The following is a 17,178-nucleotide window of genomic DNA, read 5'->3' on the forward strand; positions in this document are numbered from 1 at the left end:
GATGAAGCATCAGGTGAAAGGAGAGCTTGACTAAAGGCTGGGAGCTCAATAATCTCACAAGGAAGGAAGTGCAATGCCAGGTTAAAGTAGGGTGTTCAATCAGGAGATTACAGGATGGAGACAATCAAGAACAACACAGGTACTAGTTAGGGTTGAGCGAAACGGGTCGTTCATTTTCATAAGTCGCCGACTTTTGGCAAAGTCGGCGTCTCATGAAACCCGATCCGATCCCAGTGTGGGTCGGCCACGTGGAACGCGAACTTGGCGCCAAAGTCGCGTTTCGAATGACGCCTTCCCCGCCATTTTTTTGAGCCAATTAATTGTGGGCAGCGTGATGACATAGGTTCCGGCTCCTGCGGCATCATAGTGCTATGTTACGTTTTCGGACGTAGTAATTTCCGGAGTCAAAAAATAACATATGCCTTGCACGGAGGAGAGAGAGAGAGAGAGAGAGAGAGAGAGAAAAAAAAATAATTTCATTGACATACATTGGGTTTCGTGTTCCGGGTCCGGAACCCGACTTTACAGTAGAATCGGCCGATTCCATACGATCCGACATCCGAGAAGGTCGGGTTTCACAAAACCCACCTCGATCCTAAAAAAGCTAAGGTCGCTCAACCCTAGTACTAGTATCTGGGTTAGCAAAGAACTTGCCAGCGAGCTGAATAGTTCAGAGGCAAGAGCCTGGTGTACAAGAGCTGCTGGGTTCTAATCCTGACAGTACTTCCCTCCTTCCAGGATGGCCTCTAGACATCTCAGGCGCTGGCTTCTATGGATGTTTGTTATGAAAGGCTCTTATAAGCCTGGGTGCATGGATGTGGCCCTCCGGTTTTCATGAATTTTATTCTGTTCCATAACCCCTCCATTGCACTAAATACTGTAATCTTCCTCTAAATCTTCTAGAGTCCAGATTTTCATCCACAATGTACTCTTCTTCACTATGGACGTTTTCTCGTGGAGGAGGTCGCTGAGTTCTTTTTGGAAAAGGGTTCTCACTGAATGGTTTGAGCAAGGACACATGGAAAACAGGGTGAATTTTCAGGCTCTTAAAACGTTTTAAACAAAAATCAACTGGGTTAATTTGTTCAGAAATTTGAAAGGTCCTATTAATTTTTTACTCAATTTATAAGACAGTACGTTAGTTTTCAGATTTTTTGTAGAAAGCCAAACCTTGTCACCGACCTGAAGAGTAGGAGGGGTTTTGCAATGTTTATCTGGTGTTTCTTTGTAATTTAATTGTTTTTTTGTAACATCTCAATTAGTTGTTTATGAGCTTTCAGCAACTCTGTAATCTGTGAGTAACAGCAGGAACCGATGTCTTAAATCGAAGATTTGGAATAAATACCTGATGCAAGCCATAGTTAGCAAAAAATGGACTTTGGGATGTAGAACTGTGTTTGGAGTTATTATAGGCAAATTCTGCTGTTGATAGATAGTCCACCTAGTCATCCTGTAGGTAAGAAATAAAACAGCACAGGTATTGTTTGAGAGTTTGGTTAGTTCTTTCAGTCTGGCTATTGGATTGTGGGTGGAAGGCAAATTGACATAACTCCTAAAGCTGTACAAAAGCATTTCCAAAATCTTGATGTAAACTGGTCACCTCTATCAGAAATTACATTGCCAGGAATTCCATGCAGCTTAAATATCTTTTTTTTTTTTGTTTCAATGAGTTTTATTATGTTTTTAACAATAAACAGATCAGGAATAGTTTACCCACGCAGGGGATGATTACATATTTGTAAAACAATCAACTATGAGATCCTGAAATAAACCAATTTTTTACATATAAAGACAGGACGAAAACAGGGTGGAAGACACAATAGGGTTGGGGGTGATGCCAAACCACTTTATGGCATTATGAAAAATTTCAGCAGACATTGACCACTTGAACACATTAGTATGTATCACTGTAAGGAAATATAAGTAAAATTGAATGTGTACGTTAAAATCTTGATGGATTTTGGGTGGAAGAGGGGGTTAGATAAAACGGCGAGTTTCAAATAGAACAAAGGAAGATCTTCCAAGTTCCACAAAAAAAAAAAAGAGACATTATGGAGAGAGTACTAGAGCCTGAGACAAGCAAGCGTTGGAGTCCAGGTCCAGCCAAGGCGACCATGTCCGAAAGAATGTATTCCAACTGTCTGTTCTAGTCGCTTGAATACGTTCGTATAGCATTATTGCATTCATTCTGTCTTTGACCGAAGATATAGAAAGCGATGAAGTCTTCCACTTGGATGCTATATGTATCTTAGTTGCCATGCATAGTAGATTAAGCAGTTTATGTGAATACTTCGAGAAACCAGGATGTTTAGAACCCAATAAGAAAACAATCGGGTCAAGATGGACAATTCTATTAAACATTTTCTCTGCTATGGCTTTTACTTCTTGCCAAAGCGTCAAGACTAGGGGACAGTTCCACCAGATATGTTTCATATCACCCGGGACATTACAACCTCTAAAACACATATCAGATAAATGAGGATAAATGACCTTGAGTCTAGTAGGTACTAAATATGTCCTCTGAAGCACTTTGATGGAAGATTCCACCAACGAAACCTGGTGGCTACCCCTGGAGATGTTGTCACAACATCTGTGCCAATCTTCCAAGGTCATAGTAAATCCCAGGTCTTTTTCCCATTGTTTCATATACTTTAATTTCTCATTGTCATGTGTAGCGTTAATTGTGGAATATAGTAAAGAAATTGTCCCCCTACCCAAGGGGTCAGAGAGACACTTTTGTTCGAAGCCAGATAAAGGGGGGGTAGCTTTATTCGCTACATTTTGTTTGGCAAAATTAAAAATTTGGTTCAAATGGAAGGCTTCTCGAACTGGGGGATTATGTTTCTGAATGAATTCTTGTATAGTTAACAATGTATTGAATGGGGTACACAAATGTCTCAACGTAGCTATACCATTCAGTATCCACCAAGAATAAGGGCGGAGGTCCAAACCCGGTCTGAACATTGGATTGCTAAATAAGTATTGTAGTGGTGTAGATTTAGATTGGAGCTCAAGTTTGAATCTCTCTTTACGCCAAAGAATTAGTGATTGAGCAGCAAAAGGTGTTTTGATAGAGATGTCATGTGGCAGTTTCTCTGTGGTCCATAGTAAACCTGACAGAGAATAGGGTTTTAACAGGTAAGATTCTAAATGGACCCATCTTGGTTTGTTATTGGTTGAGCAGACACTGGTTAATTGAGCAATTTGAGCAGCTTTAAAATAGGCCATAAAATTAGGTAAGGACAAACCACCTCTTTTTCTGTGCACAAACATCATCTTTTGCTTAATTCTAGGTTTTTTCCCCTGCCAAATGAATTTTGAAATAACAGAGTGTATTTCCTGGAACATCCCTAAGGGTACTGAAATGGGAAGGGAGCGAAATAAATATAAAAACCGGGGTAGAGACACCATTTTAATGGCATTTAATCTTCCAAGCCAAGACAATGTCAATGTAGACCATCTGGCCACATCTCTCCGGAGGTTCTGAATTAGTGGAATATAGTTCCATTTATAAAGCGTTGACTTATTGGTGGTAAGGTTTATTCCCAAATATGTCAGGAAGTGTTCTCTTTTGGTAAATCCAAATTGGGTGATTAGACTTGACTGTATCTCTACAGGGGTATTTATGAATAAAGCTTCAGACTTTTCGATATTAATTTTAAGGCCCGAGACCAACTCAAACTCACGGAGTGTCGCAAACAGATTGGGGAGGGTAGTGTAAGGGTTGGTGATGGTCAGTAAGAGGTCGTCAGCGAAGAGACTAACCTTATATTGGCTACCAAGGCCTGAAGGGCCAGCTTAAATATCTTTAATTAATTTTGTAGTTTGTTCAACGGAAGAAATCCCTTTAGTTGGAATAAAATGTGCCATCTTTGTGAGCCAATCCACCACAACAAGGATAATAGTTATTTCTTTAGAGGAAGGTAGGTCCACGATAAAATTGAGATTTATCCCCAAGGCCTGGAAGAGGTTGAAGGAGTCCTAGAGGAGAATGTTGTGGTGTCTTGTTCCATGCACATGTTAAACAGGAGAAAACATATTTTCTCACATCATTCCTACAATTAGGCCGCCAAAAAGAACAAAACAGTAGTTCTTGCTTTTTCATGACTGTAGGGTGTCCAAGTTTAGAATCATGTACAAGTTTGAGAGCTTCAAGTCGAGCAGATTCGGAGACATATATTTGGTGGTTCTGCATCCAAAGCCCCTCCTTAAAATAAAGATCAACATTTTTAGAAGATAGTTACAAAAAAAGTCAGTTTGGTATCCATCTTTAATCTTCATTAAAAATTCTTTGGTGTCCAGTATTCCAGAAATAAATTTTGGACGTAGAATGGTACAGTCAGTGTTAGACTTCTCCTGAGCTCCTGGTTTAGTAAATATCCTGGACAGAGCATCAGCCTTGCCGTTTCTTCAACCAGTCACCGGAATATTAGCCCTTTTCAAATGATGTCTCCAGTCAGAGAAGGCGACTTTAAAAGCTAAAAGTAGTTTATTTCCAATATTTTAGTTCTTTTCTGCAGATGACATGGTATGAGAAAGGAATGCACATGAATGAAGCTGCATTTTGTCTCCAACTTGCTGTAACAAAACGACTCCCACCACAGAGTCTGAGGGATCTACTTTGACAACAAATGGCAGTTCAGGATTTGGATGGGCTAGTAGTGCAGAAATAAAAAAGTCTTTAGTTTGTCAAAAAACACTTGCGTCTCTGGAGACCAGGAACACACTTAGGTTTTCTTTGGAGGTGAAGTAATTGGTAAAATGATTTTTGAAAAGTTTAATGAATCTTTTGTAGAAATATGCAAATCCTACAAAGCGTTATACATCTTTTAAATTTCTTGGGGTAGGCCAGTCAACTACTGATTTGATTTTACTGGTATCCATGGTCAGACCTTCTGGGGAGATGATATATCCCAGGAATTGAGTCCTGGTTTGTTCAAATTTACATCTTTCGAGTATAATGTAGAGATGGTTCTCCTGTAGACGTTCCAGAACTAACTAGATATGCCTGCGATGCTCCTCCAAGGAATCTGAAAATATCGGAATGTCATCTAGATAAACAACAACAAATCGATTCAAGAAATCTCAAAAAATATAATTAATAAAGTGCTGAAAGGTGTCAGGGCCGTTGCTAATGCCGAAACGTCTGTATCTAGCTCTAAAGGCAGTTTTCCACTCCTCTATCAGGCGAATTTGTATGACATTATAAGCCTCTATTAGATCAAGTTAGGTAAAAATCTTGGCAGAATGCAATCTCCGACAACTCAGAAATTAAGGGGAGTGGGTAGTGTTTTTTAATGGTGATCTTATTTATTTCTCTGTAAACAATACATCGTCGCAGGGTTGAGTTCTTCTTTTCTACAAAAAAACAAGGGTGCTCCAGCTGGCGAAGAAGAAGGTTGAATTTTCAACTAGATATTCTTTTAGTACTTTCAATTCTGGCTCAGAAAGATTGTAAATTCACCCAAACTGAAAGGATGCTTCAGGAAGCAATTAGATGGGACAGTCGTAAGAACGATGAGGAGGCAGTTGATCTGCTTTTTTCTTACTGCAGACCTCAATGAACTGTTGATACTTAAAGGGAACCTGTCACCTGAATTTGGCGGGACCGGTTTTGGGTCATATGGGCGGGGTTTTCGGGTGTTTGATTCACCCTTTTCTTACCCGCTGGCTGCATGCTGGCCGCAATGTTGGATTGAAGTTCATTCTCTGTCCTCCGGAGTACACGCCAGTGCAAGGCAATATTTGGCAAGCAGTTTGCTAACTATAGCATGGGAGATGGGTGGTCTCGTAGGGTGTCTTGCATTGAAATCTGCTGCAATGATCCAGGTACTACATTCACCAGACATCAACACAATTTCTATCCGCTCCTCACGTGTTAACCTCTGCGACATGTTAATGGCTATAAACAAAGAAAAACTTGTAAATAACTCAAGAAATAATAAAGTTACGTTAAAACCAAGCACACTGTTAGGGCTGGTGGAACGCACAGAGTATATTTAGATATAATTATTGGTGCATTCGCAGCCCGGGGTCCACCGTGCAGGAGACAAACCTGCTGCTAGCAAATGGTGGCACAATATGGCGGTATAAGCAAACTCTGTTACTTCTCAGAGTCGCACAGAAGGTAAAACGCTGTGCCCTGTTAGCGTCACAGAGGAACACCGCTGCCTAACAGAGCAAAAGCAATCAGTGATCAGGGGGTAGCAAGCACACAAACACCTCCTCTCTGGTGGAGCCGGAATTCTAATGGCTTTATGCCAGCCCTGAATTCACCATACAAAACTCCTCACCGGAGGTGCCAGTATTCTAGTGGCTTATTTCAGCCGGACCCTGACCACAAGTAGACAAGACCACTGAATAGCAAAAGCTCATGGCATAAGCTGATCCTAGCGCATGGCCATGTGGCCATGCAAACCTTTTATAGCTGTAGCATCTTCAGGACCTTCCTAGAGGACCAATGGGAGCAGCCACAGTACCTGATGAACTTCAGGACCTTCCTAGAGGACCAATGGGAGCTGCTGCAGTACCTGAGCATGTGACCCCTGACCTCCAATGAGAGGTCTTACCTTGGGCATGCTCAGAAGGGGAAAAGCAGAGACGTCTGCTTGCTGCTGACCAGTACTGGCTACAATGGCTGAGCCTGGAAAGGCAGCAGTAACCATCCGCACAGTATCAGGCTGAGACCAACATCTCCGCTGAGAAGGCTCCACTGCGACTAGAGAGAAATGGGAGACTGCAGCGGAGATGGTTTGAGATTCCCCCTGTGCAGAGGCGGGAACTCGACCCCTAACACACACCTTTGGTTTTTTTGTGAAATTCTCAATAAGTTTGATGTGTCATATGACCCTCTTGACATTGAAAAACATAAAGTTGGATTCAAAATGGCTGACTTCAAAATGGCCACCATGGTCACCACCCATCTTGAAAAGTTTTCCTCCTCCCATGTATATAAACCACAATAGAAACTACAGCATAAAGTGCCAGTTAAAACTATCTTTTATTAAAGCATATTAAAAACATAATCTTGCAATATACTAATATAATATTAATAGACTAATGTGCCGCAAACAGGAAGTTGATATCACCAACCATTCCCATTTTATTTAGGTGTATCCATATAAATGGCCCACCCTGTAGATACAAGATTAAGTACACCCCTGTGGAAGAAGAACATGGGAATGTTCCAGGAATTTATATTGCTGTTTTCTGTTGGGGATCTGTATCCTGTCTGTGGTCGTTACATGAGTGCAGGATCTGCAGCTCCTCACACTGCAAGGATCAGTTCTTCTTGGGGGATCAGAGGGCACTGAGCTTCTGAGATTACTTAAGATTGGAACTGTCTGTAGTCTTGGAGGGTCTTTGAATAGTATTTTCAGCCAGTCAAGTTTTTTAGCAGTTTTTCTCAGCACTTCAAATACACGTCATACACAGAGCTCTGTACTCATCTTACACACACGGCTACATCTCGCACAAGTTGGCTGTGCACATACACATTGTACACACACGTCATAGACACAAGCTGCTCTGCTTTGTACATATCATATACGCCTGGCTCTGTACACACGCGGCTCCGCTCCGTACACCTCGTACACACGCGGCTCCGCTCCGTACACCTCGTACACACGGCTCCGCTCCTTACAACTTGTACACACACGGCTCTGCTCCGTACACCTCGTACACACAGCTCCGCTCCGTACACCTCGTACACACACGGCTCTGCTCCGTACACTCACGGCTCCGCTCCGTACACCTCGTACACACACGGCTCTGCTACATCCACACTGTAAACCCCTCCTGACCCCACACATAAACTTCCCCTCATCCAGCACCATGACAACCAGCACAGCAGGGTCCTGCATACACTGAGGCCCCTGATCATGTGACCCCTGACTCCTCCCCTCCTGTGACCTCATCACAGGTCCTGTGTGCACAGAACAGCCATATATGTGGAGTGCGGCTCTGCAGGTGGAGGTAGGTGCTGGAGCCCCGTTATTCTCTATCAGGATTAGCCGCTGGTCACACTCGGCCATTTTTCCTCCCCATATAATAAATGGCCTTTCCCATCTCTGTGATGTTCCGTTTTCCATGTTTCCCCCCTGAATACACACGTTCTCCCCCAGTTGCTGGTCGCTGGGCTCTGACCTGTGACCCGGAGACCCTGAGATCGGGCTCTGCAGTCCTGGGTGTCTGGGAGGTTTGTGCTCGGCCTCCACTCATTATGGTGCAGCATTAGGGGAATCTGTCACCACATCGGACCTGTCTGAGCCGCTGATATCCGGGTTACAGACGGCTGAGGACAGTGACCCTAAGTATTTGCCCCGTTTAAAATCTCCCAGAACATTATTACAATTGCATGTTGATGTGATGAGCCTGGAGCTGAGGTTCACATGGGCACTAAGATGGCGATAATAGGCTGTGGGGTGACATAAGAGCGCACTATAGGGCCCTGACCAGATACATGGGGCATTGGTGTTGTGATATTCGCTCACCTTGTGGGGTTATGAAACACCCAAAAAGAGGCTGATAACTTCCCGCTGCTGCTCCGAGAGTCGGAAGAATAAAATATATCTAAAGGAAGAAGGAAAAGCGCATTATCTGCTGTTCGGCGGGTTAAAAAAAAAAAAAGTGATCGGGAATAGCGCCACCCAGAGGCCACAACTACTGTGGGTTTTAAGCCGATTGGGGAAAATTAATCCCTTAAAAATCGCTGTCAAGTAATTGGTTGCAAAGAAGTCAAAAGACGCCCTTAGTAACTGTCGAACCCCCGCGATAAGAATCGTGCGTCCCGATGGTTACCATGGTAACCTGAAGGTCATGTGATGACCCCAGAGTATGGTGGCCTGTGAGAACCAGCTATTGGCCGGGGTCAGACTAGTGTATGGTATCCAGTGCGAGAGCATCGGATGCGATATGCTAATGACCCTCGGCTCCTGTTCTGCTGCGAGTGGGAGCCGAGTGTCTTGCGTCTGTGCTCCGAGTTTCTTGCACAGAGAGGATCGGAGCGCAGCTTCAGAGGAGGCGGAGAAATTACTTTCTCCATCTCCTCCATTGCCGGGGTCAGCGTATATCGCACATCACTCAGATAATATCCGAGCGATGTGCATTGTCTCACTTACACCCATAGGCTTATATCGGTGCGAGTAAGCAGAGACTCGGCCAAATGTCGGTGACTATCGCAGCATGCAGCGATTTCACTCGCACATTGAAAACGGCCAAGGAAATAAATGCTGATGTGAGCTGCCCCATAGATGAATACTGGTCCAAGTGCCATGTGATGTTTTATCGCATCGCACTCTTCCGTATTCATCGCTAGTGTGACTCCGGCCATAAGCTGAGTCTGACGGGCACAGTCAGGGAGGCACTGAGAGTCTCTTGCACCGCGGTACGCGAGTACAGCAATGTGCGAGACAAGTAATGAAAATAAAAATTATACATGTCCCACATTGGGGCTAAGATCGAAAGTAAAATAAATTATATATAAAAAAAAAAAACCCAAAAAACTCATTCATCATGAAAACCCATATTTGCCACTTACAGCACAGTGTTTGTGATAAGACAAAAAAGAGTACACATAAGCTGTATAGCCGCATCCGGAACAACCTGCTCTATGAAACTGGCTTGTTATTTATTCCTTATGGAAAGCACCATAAAAAAAACATACAACCAAAATGAAAGTCATTTTTTCATCATTCTGACTTACAAAGAAGTGACTAAAAAGCGACTAAAGAGTAATATTTAAAAAAAATGGTGTAAATGAAAACAACAAACTGTCCCACAAAAAACAAGCCCTAACATGGCTTATTCGGCAAAAAAATAAAAAAGTTACAGCATTTTGTAAAATATAGTCTTAAGTGTCTAAAAAGAGAAAAGCATAAAAAAAAAATAAAAATAAGAGTGGTTTCGCTGTAATTGTACCGACCCGACTAACAAATCAATCTTATCTCTTTTACCGCACAGTGGACGGCATAAAAAATAAAAATACTAACTGAATTGCTATTTTTTCTTCATTCTGTGTCTGAAAAATCTAAATAACGAGCGATCAAAAAATAGTATGTGCCCCAAAATGGTATAATAAAATCTGCAACTCCACCCGCAAAAAATTAGCCATCATATAGCTCTGTTCATTAAACAATAAAAAAACTTACAGCTCTCAGCTCCGATACAATTGGCCAGCCCCCAATTAGGAAACAGATATAAAGCCAGTTAAGTAGGCCTTCACTCATCCATTTACCAGCCAGCAAGACATAGAGGACACCTGCCTCAAGAGCTGAACCTGCCACCAGAGCCAGAGCTGAACCTGCCGCAAGAGCCAGAGCTGAACCTGCCGCAAGAGCCAGAGCTGAACCTGCCGCAAGAGCCAGAGCTGAACCTGCCACCAGAGCTGAACCTGCCGCCAGAGCCAGAGCTAAACCTGCCGCCAGAGCCAGAGCTGAACCTGCCGACAGAGCCAGAGCTGAACCTGCCGCAAGAGCCAGAGCTGAACCTGCCGCCAGAGCGGAACCTGCCGCCAGAGCTGAACCTGCCGCCAGAGCCAGAGCTAAACCTGCCGCCAGAGCCAGAGCTGGACCTGCCGACAGAGCCAGAGCTGAACCTGCCGCAAGAGCCAGAGCTGAACCTGCCGCCAGAGCGGAACCTGCCGCCAGAGCTGAACCTGCCGCCAGAGCCTGAGCTGAACCTGTCGCCAGAGCTGAACCTGCTCCAAGCCAGCCAGCAGCCAAGCCAGCCAACTACAGCCACAGCCAGCCAGCTACAGCTCCAGCCAGCTACAGCCACAGCCAGCTACAGCCACAGCCAGCCATAGGCAGCCATGTCGTCATATGAGAGCCCTCCCCTGCGTCGTCAGCGCTGTGAGGTAAATAAATGTATTCTTGTTTTTGGCTTTGTTCACGTGTTTTTTTTTTTTTGGCGATGTTCACGTAATATATATAATTAATATATAATTTTTGTATAACAGGAAGCTGCAGAAGAGGTGCTTCCAGAAGGAGGCGTAAGGGGTGGAGAGATACCCGGAGCGGGCTCGCAATTGATAAGTTTAAATGCATCGCAGAACCACATCATCACACACATCACAGTATACACAACACAAAAACAGATTATTACAGACATCACCGTATGCACAACACATAGCCTACATCCAAGCACATAATTTTGTTTTTTGCTTTTTTCTTTTAGTCTTCTGATTCTGCGGCTCAATCTAGAGGTCTTCAAAGCGCCTCCCAGGGTTGTCGGCGTGAGCGTCAGGGCGGTCGCCATTGAGTAAGTGTCTTTTTTTTATTTCCTTTTTATGTTGTTTTGAGTCTAATGTCTTTGTTTTTTTGTCTTTTTTAACAGGCTTTACAGTGTGCTCTTTACTCGGACGGCGAGGAGGTCAAGCTAGATATCTACCTCCTCATCGATCTAATACGAGAGCGGGAGCCGCTGTGCAACATGGGGGACCGCCGCCACGCAGATCTTGGTGTTAGCCGTCAGCTCTGGGAGCAAGTATGCAACAACTTGTGGACAACTGGGAGGACCTCGATGTTCGGGCCCAGAATTAAGCGCGTAAGTGTTCACAGTTCAGTTATGTTGCTGGATGTAAAGTGTTGTATACTAACCAATTTGTGCTTTCACTATACAGGGAAAGAGTTGTCAAGCGGTGGCGGTCAATCAGGGATCGCTTCAAGAAGGAATTCAACAAAGAGATGCAGGCCTTGAGTGGATCGGGAGGACGCAGAAGCAAATATAAATATGCTCGAGCACTGTCGTTCCTCCGGTTGACGATGGTGAGCCAAAGGTACATATTCCCCATCCCATTTAATAAAAAATGTTTACATGTCCTAATATCGGTAGACCACTAACTCCTTTTGAGACGCTCTGTATATCAACAAACCCTCCGGACCATACTGTCTCATTGCTATACAAAATCTTCCAGGAGGGAGGGACCTCACTACAGGGTTAGTCAACGTTCTTCTCAAAATGGGAAATCGATCTGGGGAGATCTCTGTCACCTGAGGATAGCGCAAAAATCCTTCTTTTCACATTCAGGTCGTCGTTATGTACTGTGTCACAAGAGAGAAGCTATAAAGTCCTGACGAGGTGGTATAGGTGTCCTTCCGTGGTACACGCTGTGTTCCCCACGACCCCTGATACTTGTTGGAGGTGCCTAAAAGAGACCGGCTCCTACATACACATTTGGTGGGACCAGGGGTGGATTAAGGGTAGCCAGGGCCCCGGGCTGTTCAGACACTGTGGGCCCCCCCGGTCATGTGACGGGGGTCATGTGACGGGGGGGTCATGTGACAGGGGGGGTCATGTGACGGGGGGGGGGGGTCATATTATACCCGAACCAGATTATTCCAGAAAAATGGCCGGGCCCTACTCTACTGTAACCTATTAAATATTTGTTAAAATCTGCAACATAATTTAGGTATATTTTGACCAATAATATCACATACAAGGAACAAATACCACCGCGCCATGACCAGACCACAAATTACAACCACAGTGATCGAATAATATCACATACAAGGAACAAATACCACCGCGCCATGACCAGACCACAAATTACCACCACTTGGTGACCAAATAGCACATTCAAGGGACAAATACCACAACACCATTTCCAGACCACATATTACCACCACATAGTGACTGAATACTACAATACTGATCAGTAATAATAAAAAAAAACCAACACAATACTATCACCATAAGTGCCAGTATTCACAGGAGATCTATACTTAGTATGCAGTGTCTGTGTAGAGGTAGTACAGAGATCACTGGTGACATTATACACAGGAGCTCTGTATATAGTATAGTGTCAATGTATAGGTAACACTGACTCACCAGTGACGTCTCTAGGTGAAGTCCTTCATCTTTCATCCAGCACAGACCGCCATCATTTCTTCCAGCCAGGACTCGTTTCTGCAGGAAATAACACAGTTATCTCGAGCTCTGCTTGCAGAACACATTACTTAATTTTTCACAACTTCTACATTACACCACATGGAGAAAAAAAGGCGATATACACTCACTGGCCACTTTATTAGGTACACCTGTCCAACTTCTTGTTAACACTTAATTTCTAATCAGCCAATCACATGGCGGCAACTCAGTGCATTTAGGCATGTAGACATGGTCAAGACAATCTCCTGCTGTTCAAACCGAGCATCAGTATGGGGAAGAAAGGTGATTTGAGTGCCTTTGAACGTGGCATGGTTGTTGGTGCCAGAAGGGCTGGTCTGAGTATTTCAGAAACTGCTGATCTACTGGGATTTTCACGCACAACCATCTCTAGGGTTTACAGAGAATGGTCCGAAAAAGAAAAAAAATCCAGTGAGCGGCAGTTCTGTGGGCGGAAATGCCTTGTTGATGCCAGAGGTCAGAGGAGAATGGGCAGACTGGTTCGAGCTGATAGAAAGGCAACAGTGACTCAAATCGCCACCCGTTACAACCAAGGTAGGCCTAAGAGCATCTCTGAACGCACAGTGCGTCGAACTTTGAGGCAGATGGGCTACAGCAGCAGAAGACCACACCGGGTACCACTCCTTTCAGCTAAGAACAGGAAACTGAGGCTACAATTTGTACAAGCTCATCGAAATTGGACAGTAGAAGATTGGAAAAACGTTGCTTGGTCTGATGAGTCTCGATTTCTGCTGCGACATTCGGATGGTAGGGTCAGAATTTGGCGTAAACAACATGAAAGCATGGATCCATCCTGCCTTGTATGGAGCATCTTTGGGATGTGCAGCCGACAAATCTGCGGCAACTGTGTGATGCCATCATGTCAATATGGACCAAAATCTCTGTGGAATGCTTCCAGCACCTTGTTGAATCTATGCCATGAAGAATTGAGGCAGTTCTGAAGGCAAAAGGGGGTCCAACCCGTTACTAGCATGGTGTACCTAATAAAGTGGCCGGTGAGTGTAGAGTCACTCTGCACAGTAACAGGACCGCCCCCCCCATTTAAAACAGTATACTCAAAAAATAAAATAAATACATCACTGCAGTAATAATATCCCTTAATTAGCCCCTATGGTAATAATATTCCCCACCCTGGCCCCGTGTGTCTCATTCCTGGCTCCTGCCATATGTTCTCCCATCCTGCACTCATGAGTATCCATTCTACCCCATGTGATCTCCCCATCCTGCCCCATCTGTCTCCATCGTATTCTCCTGCCCCATGTCTTTCATTCTGCCCCGTGTCTACATTCTGCCCATGCCTCCAGTCCTGCCCCCAGTGTGTCCAGCAATCTGCCCCAGTGTGTCCAGCATATTACCCCCAGTGTGTACAGCAATCTGCCCCAGTGTGTCCAGCATATTGCCCCAGTAACCAGCAATCTGCCCCAGTGTGTCCAGCATTGCCCCCAGACAGTGTCTCCAGCAATCTGCCCCAGTGTCTGACTCCAGCATATTGCCCCCAGACAGTGTGTTCAAGCAATCTGCCCCAGTATGTCCAGCATATTGCCCCAGTGTGTCCAGCATATTACCACCAGTGTGTCCTGCAATCTGCCCCAGTATGTCCAATTGTCCAGCATTGCCCCCAGTGTGTCCAGCAATCTGCCCCATTGTCTCCAGCATATTACCCCCAGTGTGTCCAGCAATCTGCCCTAGTATGTCCAGCAATCTGCCCCAGTGTCTCTAGCATTGCCCCAGTGTCTCCAGCAATCTGCCCCAGTGTGTCCTCGAGCATTGCCCCAGTGTGTCCAGCAATCTGCCCCAGTGTCTCCAGCAATCTGCCCCAGTGTCTCCAGCAATCTGCCCCAGTGTCTCCAGCATTGCCCCCAGTGTGTCCAGCAATCTGCCCCAGTGTCTCCAGCATTGCCCCAGTGTCTCCAGCATTGCCCCAGTGTCTCCAGCAATCTGCCCCAGTGTCTCCAGCAATCTGCCCCAGTGTCTCCAGCAATCTGCCCCAGTGTCTCCAGCATTGCCCCAGTGTGTCCTCAGGCTCCAGCATTGCCCCCAGTGTGTCCACTGTCCACCGTTAGCTTATTAAAACACAAAATAAAAAAAAACAAACAGTCTCCTCACCTTACCAGCGCTCCACGCGGCGAGCTCCCTCCAGCAGCGCACACTCGCCAGCGACTGACAATGACGTCAGACGCCGGCGACGTGTGAGCTGCGGCCGACTTTAGCTGCCAGCCTCCAATTGGCTGGCTGGCGGCTGTTGTTTATTGAGGTGCGGGCGCGCGCACGCACCTCAATAGGAAAGCGCCGCAGCGCCGGAAGGGGCCCGATGAGCAGATGAGAAGGGGCCCGATGCGGACCCCCTCTCTCTGCCCACCGGGTCCGGGGGGCGGGGCACATAAATGCCGGCGGGCCGGGCATTCAGTCACACTCCGGTGGATTATCAGAGGGTCAATCTGCGGTGGCCCCGGGCCCCCCCAAGCCACTGGGCCCTGGGCTACCGCCCATATTGACCCTCTGATAATCCGCCCCTGGGTGGGACTGCCCTCCCATAAATGATTTGTGGCTGGCTGTTTTTGAACTCCACAATAAGTTGTTAATTTCACAGATTCAACCCTCAGCAAGTTTAGCTCTGTTGTCCCTATGTGACTTATCGATATCTAGGTTCAAGAAGGGCCTACTCAGACACTTTCTTACTGCTGTTAGGAACTTAATCCCTCGATTCTGGAAGCAAGAGAGATTTCCTTCACGTGCTGAATTTGTGGCAGAACTCAATGATATTTACAGGATGGAACAAATGATAAGTCAGACCTCAGGAAATACCGATAAAACATACAACACATGGGCCCCCTGGAGACTCCTGAATTAGATCATTGGCTTTCAAGAACCTGACGATTCACATATTGGCACGTACCAGGTTCCCTTTGTCAATTTGTCGCTCAGACGTTGGAGAGATGAGACAGCCACATTCCCTTCCATACATATCCCACCTCCCCTCCCAATTTTCATCCCTTCTCCCTTACTTTTTCTGTACTTTCATTGTTTGTCCTCTTTCTTATCTAGAATCAATTTTCTTTATCTTTTTTTAATAATTATCACGATACCAATAGAAGGTGTTATTAAATATCGTTATTCTTTTATTATTAATATTTTACAGTGTTATCATAACCAGCAATATTATTTGACAGCATACAAACTTACGCAGACCTGTGGAGATGCTGTATTGTAATACTCGACCAGTTTGTAACATTACTTGGTAATTTGGTGACTTATCTGATTGTACTCCTGTACGTTATCCAGGGGTTGGACAAAATAATGGAAACACCTAACGTTTTGGCATCATAATTTTTGAACATGTTATAAACATGCAAACCGTGACATATGGCAATGTTTTGTAGTTGACTATTTGTGCTATGTGATATGTGTATGTAAATTAACTGTTTGTTTTGCATAATTGTAAGAACATTGATGAGAACCTGATACCAATGGCACACCTCTCGGATTTTCAAAGAGGCCAAATTGTTGGTGCTCATATGGCAGGCGCTAGTGTAACAGAAAGTGCCCGAATGCTTGGCGTGTCAAGAGGTACTGTCTCCAAAATAATGACTGCGTTTGAAAGAGAAGGAAAAACGTCCACAGCAAAGCACGGATCCGGACGAAATTCGAAGTTGACTGAGACTCTAAAGCGAATTGTGAGAGAGGAATGCAAGACCACGGCTCCAACAATCACTGCTGAGCTCAGTGAACACCTACAGAACCCAGTTTCCACAAAAACTGTTCATCGGGAGCTGCACAAATCTGGATTCCACGGACGAGCTGCAATTAGAAAACCGCTGCTCTCAATGACAAATGTTTCCAAGCGTTTAGAGTGATGTAGAAAACTCCAGAATTGGTCCCTCGAGCAGTGGAAACGTGATATTCTCAGATGAATCATCGTTTACCCTATTTCCGACCTACGGCTGAGTGTACGTTTGGAGATAGCCGATAGAAGCATTCCATCCAGAACTGCCTTCTCCCAACCGGAAAACATGGCGGAGGGGAACACCATCTTTCAGGATGATAATGCACCAATTCATACAGCTAAAATCGTTAAAGCATGGCACGAGGAACATTCTCATGAAGTTGAGCATCTCATCTGGCCCCCACAATCCCCAGACCTCAACATTATTGAGCATTTATGGTCGATTTTAGAGATTTAAGTTAGACTGGAGGGTGTTTTTTACTGCAGAATGGGCTAAAATTCCTTTGGAAACAATTCACACCTTTTATGAATCCATACCTCAGAGAATT

The 17,178-nt window shown here is 44.9% G+C and overlaps 2 protein-coding genes across 3 annotated transcripts in view; both read left to right on the forward strand.

The window, feature by feature from the left end:
- Window positions 1-17,178, forward strand: part of LOC143766268 (uncharacterized) — a 211,950-nt gene that overhangs the window by 26,028 nt on the left and 168,744 nt on the right. The window contains exon 1 of one of the 2 annotated variants that reach the window (XM_077253804.1): window positions 7,938-7,974. The exons of the other annotated variant lie outside the window; for it this stretch is intronic. Within the exon in view, the coding sequence (XP_077109919.1) occupies window positions 7,948-7,974 (27 nt within the window). The 5' untranslated portion in view covers window positions 7,938-7,947. Of the gene's footprint in view, window positions 1-7,937; window positions 7,975-17,178 lie in introns of those variants that run through there. 2 annotated transcript variants of the gene reach the window in all.
- LOC143766270 (uncharacterized) overlaps window positions 7,901-17,178 on the forward strand; it is a 246,911-nt gene continuing 237,633 nt past the window's right edge. The window contains exon 1 of the mRNA XM_077253815.1: window positions 7,901-7,974. The gene's annotated coding sequence lies outside the window, so the exon portion shown is untranslated. The remainder of the gene's footprint in view (window positions 7,975-17,178) is intronic.

The sequence above is a fragment of the Ranitomeya variabilis genome, chromosome 4 (genome assembly GCF_051348905.1).
Source record: "Ranitomeya variabilis isolate aRanVar5 chromosome 4, aRanVar5.hap1, whole genome shotgun sequence".
NCBI lineage: Eukaryota > Metazoa > Chordata > Amphibia > Anura > Dendrobatidae > Ranitomeya > Ranitomeya variabilis.